Source organism: Ustilaginoidea virens, chromosome 2 (assembly GCF_000687475.1).
Source record: "Ustilaginoidea virens chromosome 2, complete sequence".
In the NCBI taxonomy this organism is placed as follows: Eukaryota; Fungi; Ascomycota; class Sordariomycetes; order Hypocreales; family Clavicipitaceae; genus Ustilaginoidea; species Ustilaginoidea virens.
The window spans coordinates 3968794-3983751 of NC_057317.1; the positions used below are offsets into that span (position 1 = coordinate 3968794).

Below are 14958 nucleotides of genomic sequence, written 5' to 3' on the forward strand. Positions count from 1 at the left end.
GGTCCAGGGACGGCCTCGAAATTTTCCATTTTCAAATCAAAAAGAAAAAGCCAGGAAAAGTCGCCAGAGCGAATCTCGCTCAAAAATTATAGTCGAGCCGGGAGTCGAACCCGGATCTATCGCGGACTCCCAGCCCGGGCTGTGAGGCGATCGTTCTAACCGCTATACTACTCGACCGAATGGAACTGCCCATCGCAGCTGATTATGATTGGAGTGCGAGTAATGGTAGCTATAGACCTCACACCCCACGCGTAGCAACCCGGGCTGGCTTCCTGTTTACAATGCAACACCAACAGTCTGCCGAGGCACGTTCTGAACCGCCCAACTTGCTTGCGTCATTACGTGCCCACGCTCAAGACGGTATTAGCGCTGACTAGACGTTATCACTGTAGGATCGTGTGCTTGGCTTGGGCGTTTTCTCCCGCTGACGTCGGCAGGTAAATATCCTCTGGCTTGACAAGTATTGCCAAAAACCATAACATTTTGATGGTATCAGCACATTGTATGCTATCCAAGATCTCTTTTGCGTCATTCTTCGTCTGTTCAGCCGTCTTAAACACGCATCCACCCCATTGGAAAAGCTGTCACGAGGCAAGGCCAGAGCCCGCACACAGGAAGAAACATCTATTACCGTCTTCATACAGCATACATCCGAAGGCCAGAGCAAGCAACAAGAAACTTCCATTGCTATATTCAACAGCGCACATCGCAAGGCCAGAGCACGCACGCAGCAATAAGCATCCATTACTTTACTCAAACAGCACACATCGCAAGGCCAGCGTGATTATTATGGGTATTTCATAATACGTAAATACGTAAAAGTCATGATGGTTGCTGGCTCATCCGCACATACGGAGCGGGGAACAGCCCCTTGGCCCCCATGTAAGTGCCAAAGAACCAATCTCCGTTAACATCCTCAATCTCTTGAACCTCCGCGCCCTTTGGAAACAACAATTCGTCCTCGGATCCGGCCTGGGGGTACCATGCCCAGCGAGCATTCGCCCTCATGCCCGCACCGCCATCCGGTGGGAAGCTTTGCGCAAACGAGGCGGACGGGACCGACGTGGGCGCCGCAGCCGACACTTCCTTGGTGGCGAGCCGCTCCCATCTCTCGCTGCCATTCTTCCAAGACCACTTCTGCAGCCCCTGCTCCTTGTGGTCGGCATCTTCAAAGGGCTCCGAACGGAGGGCGTGACCACCCACGATATCCCTTTCAACAAATCGCCACTGCCCGACCTTGCCTTCGGTAAACCCAATGACCGCCATTCTGTGTCCGTTCAGGCAACGCCTCCAGCCAGAATGGCCGTTCTCGGGACTGATTTGCGCGCTCGAAACCAGGCCGTTGTAGCAGGACGAGCAGATGTCGTAGTCACCTGGAGGAGCATCCGGCACCAGGGCACTCGTGCAGCCGGAGCAGTGGTAGCGAACGTGAGACGGCGGTATGGGGTCTTGGCATATGTCGCACCTGGTGCTGAAGGTGAGCGGCTTGAAAGGTCCGATACTCGTCGCCTGAGGCCCGCTGTAGATGGTGGCGGTGGGTGGACGCCCTGGGGATCTGGGGCTTCGCGGTCGGCCAGTTGCTTGTTCAGCTTCATGGGTCAGGGGAAGCAGCATGTGTGTGCATGAGCGGCCTTGGTTGACGCAATCGTTGCAGAACCCCCAATCCCCCTCGTTGCAGACATCGCAGCGCCAGTAGCAATCGTTGGTGCAGGCCATGCACCGCGCGCAGAATGTGCCCGTCTCCAGCCTGCCCTTGGGATCGTCCGTTGTCAGCGTCCTTCTGCCATCAGCTCCGCCCTGCGAGGAAGGAGGGGGCAGGTAGCGACTCGCTGTGAGCATGTGCGGCGCTGCCAGTGATTCATCCCCTTGCTGCCGCATCTTTTCCCACTTCTTCCACGCTCCGTAGCCAAAACCGAACCAGTACTGGCATCCTTTCCCCGACCTGTAACAGCCGAGACAAATGTTCCACTGCCCACCCGCGCATGTGGCGCAATGGTAGTGCAGCTCGTACTCTATATGTTGCTTGTTGCATCTCGAGCAGTTGATGCAAGGCTCAGGGTAGAGTTGAGATCTTGCTCGCTGATGGCCAGCGGAGGCGGTTGGACTGCTCAACGGACTAGACGCAGAAGAATGCACAATGGCTAGTTCTGCTGGCGGATGAGCTCTGCTGCTCCGGACCTCGGCTTGCTCATGAATCGGCAAGGCTGTTGTTGGCGGCGGTGGTGAGTCCTGTATGTTGGGGTTCCACTGGGGCACCCGACTGGCAAAGGAGGCATTGTTACCAGACGCCGTGGTAGGGGACAGATCATTGGTTGCATGTGATGAGACAGGTACGGACTGGGAGCTGGAATTGCGGGATTGGGATTCGCCAAGGTTCTGCCGTGGAGCTGCTGCAAGGTCCGACGTGTGGGATCGCACATCCACATCCAAGTCTGTTTGAGAACGGGCAGCTAGGCGCCCTTCACGTGCCAAGGGAAAGATGGGTGCCGTCACACTGCGGCCGCTGCTTGCCGTCCTCCGTCTTGGGCGCCTTGCCAGGTCTCTCGCTTCGAGGCTTGTTGGCCCTGCTGGCGGAGGTCGGCTTCTGTCGTCGGGCTGGGCATGCCTGCTTGCTGACCTGGAGCTGCCGCGGGATCGGGAACTAGATCTGTTTTCCGATACCCTCAGCCTGGTGTCTGTCTGAGCAGCCTCTGGCGGGTTTCTAGCATCGGCATTGCTGCTACTGGAGGCATGCCGTCGGGATGATTCGTTGCGAGACCGTTCTCTCTGCCGGCGTCTATAGGCGTCCGTGATGCGTCGGCTTAGTTCATCGTCTCGGCTCAGGTCAATATTATCCAGGTCAAGTCCATCCAAGAGTCCTTCCTCTTGGATCTGACGGGCGAATTCCTCAATCTCCCGCTCAATATCGCGGTCGCTCATTTCGGACGTCCCAATGAGAGATCTGAGGGAGGATTGGTGCTCAACGCGACGCTGCCGGCTGTCGCTTTGTCTCCTTCTTCGTCGGTGATCAAGCGCCCCCCCGCTGGTATCGGAGTCTTGGCGACTAGAGTCATCACTGCGAGGCGGATTCGCAGAATCCCTGGCGATTCGACGGCGCGAGTTGGAGCTGCGGTGTCTGGCAGGCCGCGATGTGGCCGCGACCGACCGACTGTGGCGACGACGTGGGGTAGCCTCTTGCAGACTCTGCCCGGGGATGGTCTCGCGGAAGCTCATTTCTCGAACTTGGTCCACCAGACGACGATCTTCCTCGTCCGCGCGCCGCTCGTGCCTTGTTTTCCTCCGAGCGTTGAGCTTCGGCAACACTTGATCTCCGGGCTTGTACTTGGCCATCATTTCTTCCTTGTCGGCTTCGGACCGAGCCTTGGCAGGATTTGCCGTAACGAACATGTCGAGCAAGGTGACCACGGTGGCGTTGTGCTTCGTTTCTCGGACGAAGCTGCGGCATGATGGGCAGGTGAAGATGGCATTCTGATGAGATGGCGGTGTTGGCGCCCTTTCTGCTTTGGCGGCTTGAAAGCGAAACCATTCCTTCAGGCAAGCTCCGCAGAAGGTATGGAGACAGTCAAGCAAGGTGAGAGGCTGGTAAAGGAGCTCCGTGCAAATCTGCGTGCGAAAAAAAAAAAAAAAGGAAAAAAAAAAGAGAAAAAGACAAGTCAGGTTAGCTAGAAGCCATCAAGAAGCTTACTTTCGATGATGGAAAAGGGGCAGGAGGAGGTGATGCTTGGATGTGTGTCATTTCACATTGAATCCCATCACGGACGTGAGGCGGCGCCGGGGGGGGGAAGAGGGGGGGGGATATTTGAGTCATCATACCGAGCACGTCAGCTCCTTCTCCAGGTCCAGGCTGGGCTGTCGAGAATCCATGCATGTTAAAACACACACAGGCCGCAGAAGTCCAAGTGCTGAGCTGGCTCTGTGCGCGCGGCGTCGGCGGTAGAGAGAAGAAAGAGGATTGGGGATATTTATCTACCAGTTGAACCTCCCCAAGGCTACTCCGAATCGATCGACCTCCTGCTTCGTACTTGGTAGAGGAGGTGGATAAAGCAGAGGCAAAGATCTACACCGCGGGTAGGTCACCTCGGGAGGTGTGGGGCGGGGCAAGCCTCCAGCTTGGCCCAGCCTGGTTGTGGTCTGGTCTGTCCACGTCTGGTCTGTCCACCGAGGGGGGTTGACCGAGGGGTGACCGAGGGGGCGGGCGCCAGGTGGCTGGCGGGAGCGATGGGAGCGATGGGAGCGATGGGAGCGATGGGAGCGATGGGAGCGATGGGAGCGATGGGAGCGATGGGAGCGATGCGGCAGTGTGCGGGGCGCGGTTCCAGTGGGTTCCAGTTGGCGGCGCCCCTAGCAATGACATCCGAGTCGATGCGGCGGGGGGCTTGGGTCCACGTCGAGCTGCGCACAGGAGCGAGGTACGGAGTACAGCTGGTACTCGGCGGGCAAGTACCTCCTTAACGTGCAGAGTGATGGAAACAATCTGACTCGACGCCCTGCCGGTCACGGATTTTGGATCGCCCTTACGCTCACCTGGGCAGTGGGCAGTGGGCAGTGGGCAGTCGAATCTCGCTTGGTCGGTCCAGTCAGGACCTGACGTTGGCTGGCCAGACCCGGACCCGTACTTGGGCTCGGGTCAGTCTGGTTTTGGACAAGCAGACCCCGATGGTGGGGACGAAGCAATTGATCTGATCCAAAAGGTCCCAAGGTTTGAGCGAGCGACGGCAGAACTTGTCTAGAAAGAAGACCAGAACACCACCACGTAGCTGGGAGGTGTGCAGGGGAGACGAATTGCGTACAGACTTCTCCCCTCAGATCCCATTCATGCCCAAATAGGTACCTACTTACCAGGACCCCGGGGCTAGGTACTCCGTGCCAAGTCGACAAGAACAAGTACCGAGCAGAGCAGTATGAACTGAACTGTCGGTGAAGACGAAAGCTTTGGCTGCAATGGCTCCAGACAGCACACGTGCGAGGAGGAACGGGACACTCGTTCGGATAAGAAAATCAACTCAACTAGTGCATATTTGAAAAAAAACGTGACATGTGTGTATTGTCCACCATTTCTCCAAAAGCAAAGGGGGGCGAAGGGGGGGCCGCATCCTCCTACGAATGTGTCCATTCGGCCTTGTTCTTCTCCGCAAACGCCTTCATACCAATCTTCTGGTCCTGGCTTCCAAACAAGCTGTGGAAGACGCGTCGCTCAAACTCAACGCCGTCTCGCAGAGCAAGGTCTTGGCTCTTATTGACCACCTCCTTGCAAGCTTGGACGGCTACCTTGGAGTATCCGGCGATGGTCTCGGCAGTCTTGAGCGTCTCCTCCATCAGAACCTCGTACGTCGGGAACGTTCTGGCAGCAACACCCCACCTCTCGGCTTCGGCGCCAGAAAAGGACTTTCCCGTCAGGATCAGCTCCATAGCCTTGGCCTTGCCGATGGCTCGGGTCAGGCGCTGGCTGCCACCCGCGCCGGGGATCGTGCCGAGCTTGACCTCGGGCTGGCCAAAGTTTGCATTTTCCGTGCAGTAAATCAGGTCGCACATCATGGCGAGCTCGCAGCCTCCTCCGAGAGCGTGGCCCGACACGGCGGCAATGATGGGCTTCTTGATCTGCGTGGTCAAGAGCGACCACGACTCGATGAAGGACTTGGTGTAGGCGTCGGAAAAGGTCAGGGGCGCCATTTCTTTGATGTCGGCGCCCGCGGCAAACGCCCTTTGCGAGCCGGTGAGGACGATGACGCGCGTCTCATCCGAGGCGTTGAATCCGTTGAGGGCGTCGTTCAGCTCGTCGACCAGCGGGGTGCAGAGGGCGTTGAGGGCCTTGGGCCGGTTCAGCGTGACTGTGCGGGCTGTTAGATTTCCCGCCACTACCAGACGGCAGCGGACCTAGGCAGGGGCAGCAGCTGGGAACGGGAAATAAGGGAATGGGCACCTTGTCCAACACCAGGCCTCGGGGTAGACGTCTGGATGTATTCGAACGACTCGGAGCTGTATGCGCGAACCACGCGAGGCAGAGTTGAGCGCTGGAACGGAACCCGAGCCGCGACAGGTCTGACGAACCGTAGAGCATTCATGGTTGACGGGTCTCCAACTGTAGTGTAGCCTCTTGACGCAACCAAGCAGAGAGAAAGCGTCCACCGAGCAATCGCACAGACAAGTTCGGACGAAGCAATGAAGGGGGACTATCAACAGGAGCGGGATTGGACAAAAGATGGTTGCCCTGATTTGCTGCTCCGTTAGGTACTTACTACTTCGGGTCTGGTCTGGTCTGGCATGGAAAACGTCGGCTCTGAGAGCTTGGGAGCCGATGATGGATGGATCGTCTCGTCCAGAGAAGGGAAGGGGGTGGGTATGGGTATGATGGGTATGTGGGTGGGGGTGGGGATGGGATGGGATGGGGCATTGACGATTTGACAAACGGATGATTACGGAAGGACAAACTCGGGTGCTGCCAAACACAGAAGCCCGTCTTTGCTGCTAGATAGACAGATGTAAAGATGGAACAGTTCTACCGGGCCTTCATATTCGCCCAAGAGCCCTTCGCAAGGCAAAAAAAAAAAAAAAATAAAATAAAATAAAAAATAAACAGAAGAAGAGCCCTCAATTCGGTCACCGGTTGTATTTGTCTGTATTTGCTATCATGTAATAAACAATTCGTCGCTTTAATTCTAAACTGGCCGCGTGGCTCCCCCCGTCACCTGTCGGGTCCATGCCTAAAACCTCGAAATGTCCCTCCCGAAAATCCACGTCATGGCCCAATACACCGGTATCAGGATTTTGTTCCTCAAGCTCATACTTCTCGTAAGATAGGCCGTTCTCCACAGCACCCAGGCCGCCCAGCCCTTCAGATTGTCCGCCCTGCTCTGGTGAATTGCCCTCCAGCCACCAAGATACGTCATTACTCCCCAATTCCTAAAGTGAAAGGGCCTCGAGAAGCCTTGAGGCTTATTCAGTTGCTTTGCCAGGTATACTGCTTGTTGGGAAGCAACCTGGGCCGTGGCAGGGTAGCCGCCCCCTTGAACGGAAATGCAGTCGCCTATGGCGTAGACGTCCTTCAACGTCTCGGTGCCGGGATGGCCCTTTGCGGGCTGAAGCTGCACCTGCAGTCTCGAGTTTGTGACGATGCCGCCGGTTTTGGGATCCTTGGCGATTCAGCCGATGCCGTCGATTTCCGTCTCGGTGATCTGCTCCACGAGCGGGTTCTGCATGAGACCGGTGCTCCAGACAACGATACTGGCACCGACTTCTTCGGGCTCCTCTTTGATCTGAAGCATGAGGGTTCGCCCCTGGCGACGAATCCGCGTGAGATGGTGTTCGGTTTTGACGCGGATGCCTTGTCTGTGAAACGTCTCAGTCGCATAAGCCGCCAGCTTGGCGTCAAACATGGGCAAGACTTTGGGAGCGATGTCGTAAACGGTGATTGCGCAGTAACCCGGCAGACCCGGGTACATTCTCGACAGGTCCTCTTTGATAAGGTCGTGTAGTTCGGCAGCAAACTCTATACCTGTTGGCCCACCACCTACAACGGCAAAGTGAAGCAACTTCTTCCTCTCTTCATCGGGGGTGGTCGGCAGATCCGCCGTCTCAAACGCCTGGAGAATCTGCAGCCGAATGGCTCGCGCATCTCCCACGTCTCTCAGAAAATGGGCATGCTCTTTGACGCCTTGGATGCCAAACGTCTGGCTGTAGCAGCCCACAGCAATGATGAGCCTGTCGTACTTGACGTCGAATTCTTCCCCCTTTACCTGAGGCTGGTTCGTGGCGGCGCTCACGTCCCCGCGCTCATTGGCCTCGACTCGAACGACTTTGTTGTTAAAGTCGATGGCCGAAGCCCATCCCTGATGAAACTCATCCAGCCCGAGTCGACGCACAGGTTCGACGGCCGCGCGGAATTCAAGTGTTCCGACGGAAGTAGATGCAAGCAGAGGTGTGAAAGCAAAGTGAGAGCGAGGTGAGATGAGAACTCTACACGTTTTGGATGGCGAGAGGGTACGGGCAGCCGCGTAACCGGCCCATCCAGAACCGAGTATGACGATGCGTTCTCTGTCGGCTGCTAAATACCGGACTTGTCAGCTTTCTCGACTGCGGCGGCGGCCATTCAGAGCTTGGCAATTCACCATTTTTTGTGCCAAGTCGCCTTTGAATGCCGGCTAGGTCAAAACCCGTGCGAGAAAGTATCGACTGGTTCGGAGTCCGGGACAGCCTCATCAGGCTTCGACGTGGCAACGAGTTCAGACCCTCCATCACGACGGCTATCCACCTCGACACAAACTTTAAAATCTAGGCCAGATTTGTCGGAAATAGGTTAATGGATGAATTGACTCATCAGCTGCCAACGACTACCTACAAAGCACTCAGGTCTTGATGCAAGGAAAATCGGAAAGCGGAAAGCGGAAAGCGCCCGGCCATTTCTTCAGCCAGTACCAGATAAATTAAGTAGAGAATTTAATCGATATCCGTCTCCGGCGTAGATAGGAAGCAACTGCGTCATTCTTACTACCGTGTCGGATCGGAAAGGGATCAAGAAGGGGAAATCCCGGAAGGCATGGAAGGCCAGGATCGACATGTCATTCTCCGAGACAAGTTCGCATGTGCCATGCGCAGCTGACTAATGCCAGGAACGCAGATGCCATGCCGATCCTTCCCTGAGGCAAGCAGCCGCGGCAGACGAGGAGGCAGTACGTAAAAAGTACTGCGAAGTATACGGAGTAATCGCCCAGCAAACAAACAGCTCGTGGTTTCGCTTCGATTGAAGTACAAGCATAAAATGGTGGTGTCGGCTCTATCATGATGCCATCCACATCCAATCCAAGCCCCTGATCTGGCTGGATAAGTTGAATAAACCAAACCCACGGCAGGCTGTTTTGCTCTTTTGCCCCTGGCTTATATCGACCTTGGTGTTCACTTGAAGAATGCAATACAATATCGGCATCTGTGGTGCTAATAGAACTGTTGGCCAAGTCTGCCTTTACATGAGAAAGGCATAGACGAGGCGCACAGATCATGAGGACAAAACGTGCTGACCCCTGTCTCTTGCCACTTCATTTACAGCGCACTGGGATAGCTGACGTGGGATTTGTAACTCCATGTCGATAGCGGTTGGCTTACTTGTTGATTAGGTCATTTACCCCGATATTCGGCATGCCATGTAAATTTGGAGCTGGTATAGCTTCGGTTCTCTCCTGCGTCATGTAATGGAGGATTTCACAGTCAGGTCTTTGTCACAGATCCCCAGTAATGGCCACTGACATGCGCCGTATACAAAAAAAATAACCGGTAAAAAATAAAACATACCCCTAAAACCATTCATCCAACTACAGCTTTGCTGCTTTCTCACCGTCCACCTTACTGCAACATCGCATCAAGACTTTCGCCCAAGACGCCTTCGATTTTGACGATCCATCTGTGCGTCTCCCTTTCCACCACCTCGTCGTCATCTTCCTGCAGCTCACTAATTCGAGGCAGCATTTCATGCAGCATGGACAGCCAATCTTCTGCCAGTCGATCCGTCAACGCCTGCTCGCACTTGACAGCTGCCAGTCGAACTGCGGCATGCTCTGATTTCAAATGTTTCATCAGCCTGGTGTTCAGGTCTTTGTGATGTGCCTGCGAGTCTGCCACGGCAGCCAGTTCGACCACTGCGGGAACTAACCGCTCGCATACGTCCGCTGAGCTGGCCTTCAGGAACTGATCCAGTAAAACCGGTGCGACGGCTCCAAAGTGCGAAGGGGCTTGCCAAAAGTCGTCTTGATCGTGTTCAAAGCAGGTGGCCAGAACCTCCAGGACGCGGCTCCAGAGCTCCCGATCTTCGACGGACTTTAATTCCGTAGCCTCAAGAGTTTTGACGGCATCTTCTACTATGTAGGTGGCATAGTTGGTAACGATTGATTTGAGATTTTCAAAGAAAGCTTGAAGGAAACCATAGACGCTGTATTTTCTGAGTTTTCGCCCACTCTTGTCGTTTTTGGGTAAACCGTTGTCGGTCCACTCAATGACCTGAACAAAGAGCGGTCGGAATGCAGCATCATTAAGTTTGTAAATCATCTTCATAGCGGTTTCGTTAAGGGTTGTTTCGATTCTGGTGACTTGTCGCAGTGACGTCTCCTTCTCCTCCGAGTTGAAACTGACGTGTCTCCGTAAATCGAGAACCTGGATCAGTATGCTATACAAAACAGAAGAGTGTCTCGCAATCGTCGACTTGGAGTTGTCTTCAATAGCAACGGCAAAAACAGAGAGATATTCAGATATGGCCTGGGAGTTAACCGTTAGACGAAATAATGATCCTTGTAAGAAGCAGCCTCGTGATTTTTTTTTCCCCATGTAACTTACGCAGAAACCCGACTCTAAAGCCTTGTCCCAGCTGCGGTCCAGGCTGGTAAAGACTTCTTTTGCGTCCAATTTCTTGGCGAGAAACTCGAGACAATTTTTCCTGCTCTCACTGACCTCGTCGTCCATTTCCGACTCAGCCGAACGGTAGGAAATATGCAGAATCTTGTCAAGGTACGTTGAGAGCATGTAAGGAAGATGCTCTGCTAACGAGCTGATGAAGCCGTAGCAAGCCGAGTGGATCTCTTGGTCCATATCGTCCTTGCCTAGACTGGCTTCAAGGTAGTGGACTGCCTGTGGAATGGCCATGGGAAGAATGGGCACAACAGCGTCCTGCAGCACATCGACCAGCGACGTAAGGCACAACAGGGCCATGACCTGAAGACGCCTGTCCTGTTGTCCAAGGCAATGTGGCCCTGCAATGGTTTCCGCGGCGGCAACCACGGCTTCCACATCCTTTTTGCCATACTTTTCTGCAATCTTGTCCACGCAAGTGACGGCAGTGTGTTTGTACCGAATGTCGCTGGAGTCTCGAATGGCAGCTGTAAGTTGCGGCAAAAAGGCCAGCAGAGCGTTGCGGGAAGCAGCATCGCTATTGTTCTCCGTCTCCACACGCACCTCGAGAGCACGAAGGAGCTTCTGACGCAGGCCAAAGTCAGATCTGTCAAGTAAATTTTCCACAGCCTTGATGAATTCACTGATTGACAACAGATTCAGCAAATTGGAAAGCGCAGAGCCGCAGCGAGCAAAGAGCATCTTGTTAGCTTTGACAGTGTCGGCCAAAATGAGAAGATTTTCCAGGAGAGCCGCGTAAAGTTCCCGAACCTCGGCGGCATCCATGTCTTCACGATCAGCTAGCTTGCTGACCTGCGATCGAAGCTTCTTATTTTCCAAGAGGGTGGAAAGAGCAGAAAGCTGCCGAAGGGCTACTTTCTCAATGTCTTTGACGTCACCGTCGTCGCCGATGCCGAGTAAGACATATGATATGCTTGGCTTCGGCTTGTGTAGGTCTGCTACGAGATCCAAGATTTTGCCGATTGTCTGCAGCTGGGTTTTCATGTCGAAACGGTTGAAAAGCTCGACTATGAAAGACAAGAGCCCTTCGCTAGTATCATATCGATCAATCAACATGCTAATGAGGGCAAAAAGAAAGTCCTGCGGTCCAAGAGTTTCTACAAGAGCCACGAACAGCTCTTGTCGTCTGTGGGCTGGAATGTGTTCGTAGGCTGTTGCGAAGCTGACCAGAATATCCGCGGCCCCAGCAACTGGACCGTTTTTACCTTTTCGAAGAGATTCGATCAGGGGAGGGATAACTTCTTTGATGGTCTGTGAGACCACATGGGCGGAATAGTCGTCACTTTGCCGGAGGACTGATGTTCCCATGAATGTAAAGATGGGCATCACGCTATGCAAGACAAGATTCGGGGCCGTTGTCGCCAAATCGGCCACTAAGAGCAATGCTGCATTTTGAACTACTGGACTGGATGACTTTTGGATACAGTTGACGAGTAAATCGCCAAAGCCACCAGAGCTGTCGATCTCGAGTTCCTTGTTCGCCTTGTACGCAGGCATCATGGCTAGAAGGCTTCGAAGAATGAGGTTTTGCAGGTACCCAAGCTCTGAGCCAACTACTGTTCTAAAGTGTTGAAGCTCAGACAGGGCGGTGAACAAGCCATCTAATAACTCGGGATGGAAGATGGGTTCAGAGTTTTCAACGAGTTGAAGCACAAAAGTGAACCTGCGGAGTGCCTCGCTAAGCTCCGGGGTAACTTGCGTTGCCAGAACCCGGTTGCCATCGGCAGAACTTGTCCTTCGTCGCTTCTTTGGCAACGGCTCCGTCACCATCTTCGTGCCGGACTGGACAGCGTCCAAAAAGTACGACAGGATGGAGGTTGTGAGGGGAACAGTTCGAAGCAGATCGGCGGCTTCTGATGGTACAACCGTGGTGGAGTCAGCAGTCCCGGATGGTCCATGGCAGAGCAACAGGCATTGCTCCGCGACGGTAAACTTGACTGCATCTTTCATGGAAGGCCACATACGCCGTAAGCGACCAAAGATGGCACGAACAAGGCTAGTCTTCTGTCGTTGTGCGCCATCTTGCAGCAGCGAAATGAGAGCTGCGATTCCGTCGCTGTCGGTGGCCACGACAACGTCAACGAATTGAGAGTCCAACGCCGTCGCATCCAGTTGCTCAACGCCACAGCACTTGAGGGCTTCCTCCTCACTGAGGCTAGTCCACCAGTTTAGCAAGGGAAGTAATACCTGGGTTCGAGTCGTGCTTCCAACGCCTTTGACCTCGTTCAGAAATTTCAACAAATTTTGCTTGACCGCAATGATGGGGGTGAGGTTGGCATGAGAGGCGAAGAATGAAAGTACGGCCAACCTAGCAGACTGTCCCATGTGGTCTTTCTTTTCCAAGGTTGGCGGGGGGACAACTTTGTACTGTCCTTGCTCGATAACCGACTTTATGACTGATGATATGTGCTCGGGATCCATCACGCACTCTTCAACAGTGGGAATAATTTGCAGATGAAGTAGCTTAGCCGTGATGTCGGAAGCTAAAGGACTTTTATCCTTTGTTTTCCCATAGAGGGAACCAGAAGCCCAAGGTTTCACTGATTTTGCTGTGATGAGAGGTGTATAAAATTCCGTGATGGCACGCAATAGTTGGGCGGCCGCTTGGCGGACACGTTTGGAGGCGTCGTTCAAAGCTACAACAGCATATGGAATAAGAGCCTGAACATCCACCTTGGCCCGGTCCTCCGACTTCAGTCTGTTCCTGGCCATATTCAGCGCAGCCATACGGGCTAGGGCAGGGTACGGGCCACACCAAATCCGGATAAAGAAACTGAAATAGGTCCATTTTTGGAAAGCTGTCTTGCGTCCAAGTTGTGGGATATCGTCAAACTTTGAAAGCATTTCGGTCTGTCGAGAACTTTCAGAAACAATGGAGAAGAAAAGGTGACTGAACTCTTCAAATAAATCAGTGGGTTCGGGTACGAGGCACTGCGGTAGAGATCCCTTTCTAGATGATAGCTCCTCAATAGCGACTCCCGGATCTTGAGCTTCTTTGACATGTTGTTGTTGTTCGTCATCGATCGCCGCAGCTGCGCTCGAAGGAAGCTTACTAGCTCTGAGCGAAAGACTCAACTTCATTTCGAGCTCTTCAATGTCAAACTCCATGTCTTGAATGACAGACATAAAAATGTCGGCGGATTTTCCTGTCGTTTGAGACAAGGCGATCAGGGCAGAGCCCAGCTCTCGTCGCAATGTACCGTCTGTGTCATTCTTGTCGTCGAGTTTCAAGGCGGTCAACAGCAACGACTTGAAAATAACTGTGGTTTGCTTTTCTTTGAGAATTTGACTGTCCAAAATAGCCATTATGGTGGGCAAACCACGGGAGTCTCCTTTCTTTGTGAACCTCTCGATTAAAGCAAGACAAAGTCCGTTGGCCAACTTATCAACTCTACGTTCCTTACCAATGTCCACCAGTAGGGTACCAATATTTTGAACCTTCATGAGTGCCTTTGTCACTTTGCTGTTCATCTGCTTAGCGGACCTGAACTGAGCCATTATGGCGAGACATACAAGCCCAGGGCGGATGGAGTCGCTGGTCCACCCATGAACCGTTTGCTGCATCAGAGCCGTGACTGCGACATCCCCCAGATTCCCCTTGGAGACGAAAACAGTCATGGCCATGTATGAAGCAATCTGTAAGCTCGGCACTTTTTTCATGACGAGGGACTCTGCAAAGATTGGGCCCAGTTGATGCAATAATGCCTGCGTGTTATCGCTCTGCACGGCGGCGCGGCCGGACCGTGTTCTGTCCAACATCCCGTTTACGGCCTCTGTCATGAGTCCGCCCCAGAATATTACCTGGGCAGGATAATGGGATAGCTTTCTGCATGACTCGAGGGTATACTCGGAAACAGAAGACAGAAACTCAGGATGATGTACAGCCTGATGAACCAAAAGTGATCTCGGAGGTGGCGTTAAAGATCGAATATATGGGTCGAGAAATCGGAATTCGGGAGAGATCTTGGCGGGCAGGATGGAAAGCAAGGTCGCAAAGACGGGAATCGAGTGGTATGGAAGAAAAGTCATCAACAGAAGAGAGGTGTTCTCTTCATGAATGCTTTATGAAGTGATTAGTACTGTACTGTCTTGATACTTGGCTCAAGCGCGTTTACGAGGCCGAGTGTACCTACCGGAATCGACGAATCAGCCATTCAATCGACTTGATGGCCGGCATAAGCCTTAACTTGCTTCCAGATAATCGGAGGAACGCCTCGACTTGGCGATCGAGTTCCTCATTTTCTGTGGCTGATAATTGCGCTCGGTCCTGGCTTTGGCTGTCCTCGCTGAATAATGTGGATTGAAAGCGAGCGAGTCGGTCATCCAATTGGCATAGTTCCTCGAATCCGGGATGACAGGTTGCATAGATTGCCTGGTAGCTTTGTGTGGCAGCAACTCTAGGTTCCCAAATTAGAGACTTGGAGTGCGCAGCCTTCTGCGCCTTGACGTCGAGGGTGGCTTTTGATTTGGCGGCGATTTGTGCCAACTGGGCAGCCAGAGATGTAGCCATCACCACAGCGCTTCTCGGCTATTATGAGTATAGCTTTGAAGAGCGAGCTTGGTATGGCG

The 14958-nt window shown here is 53.6% G+C and overlaps 4 protein-coding genes across 4 annotated transcripts; all 4 read right to left on the minus strand.

Annotated features, from left to right (window-relative positions):
• Positions 1-822: 822 nt before the first annotated feature.
• On the minus strand, positions 823-3864 carry UV8b_02861 (uncharacterized protein; the record flags this gene model as incomplete). The annotated part of the gene is made up of 2 exons (XM_043140359.1): positions 823-3603; positions 3814-3864. 2 exons carry the CDS (start codon positions 3862-3864, stop codon positions 823-825), a joined length of 2832 nt encoding a protein of 943 aa, XP_042996293.1.
• A 1233-nt stretch (positions 3865-5097) lies between these two features.
• Positions 5098-6062, minus strand: UV8b_02862 (uncharacterized protein; the record flags this gene model as incomplete). The annotated part of the gene is made up of 2 exons (XM_043140360.1): positions 5098-5828; positions 5921-6062. 2 exons carry the CDS (start codon positions 6060-6062, stop codon positions 5098-5100), a joined length of 873 nt encoding a protein of 290 aa, XP_042996294.1.
• Positions 6063-6701: 639 nt separating this feature from the next.
• UV8b_02863 (uncharacterized protein) lies at positions 6702-8232 on the minus strand (the record flags this gene model as incomplete). The annotated part of the gene is made up of 3 exons (XM_043140361.1): positions 6702-7130; positions 7182-8038; positions 8106-8232. The coding sequence occupies 3 exons, from the start codon at positions 8230-8232 to the stop codon at positions 6702-6704; spliced, it is 1413 nt and encodes a 470-aa protein (XP_042996295.1).
• A 1101-nt stretch (positions 8233-9333) lies between these two features.
• On the minus strand, positions 9334-14899 carry UV8b_02864 (uncharacterized protein; the record flags this gene model as incomplete). The annotated part of the gene is made up of 3 exons (XM_043140362.1): positions 9334-10239; positions 10318-14449; positions 14523-14899. 3 exons carry the CDS (start codon positions 14897-14899, stop codon positions 9334-9336), a joined length of 5415 nt encoding a protein of 1804 aa, XP_042996296.1.
• Positions 14900-14958: the final 59 nt, after the last annotated feature.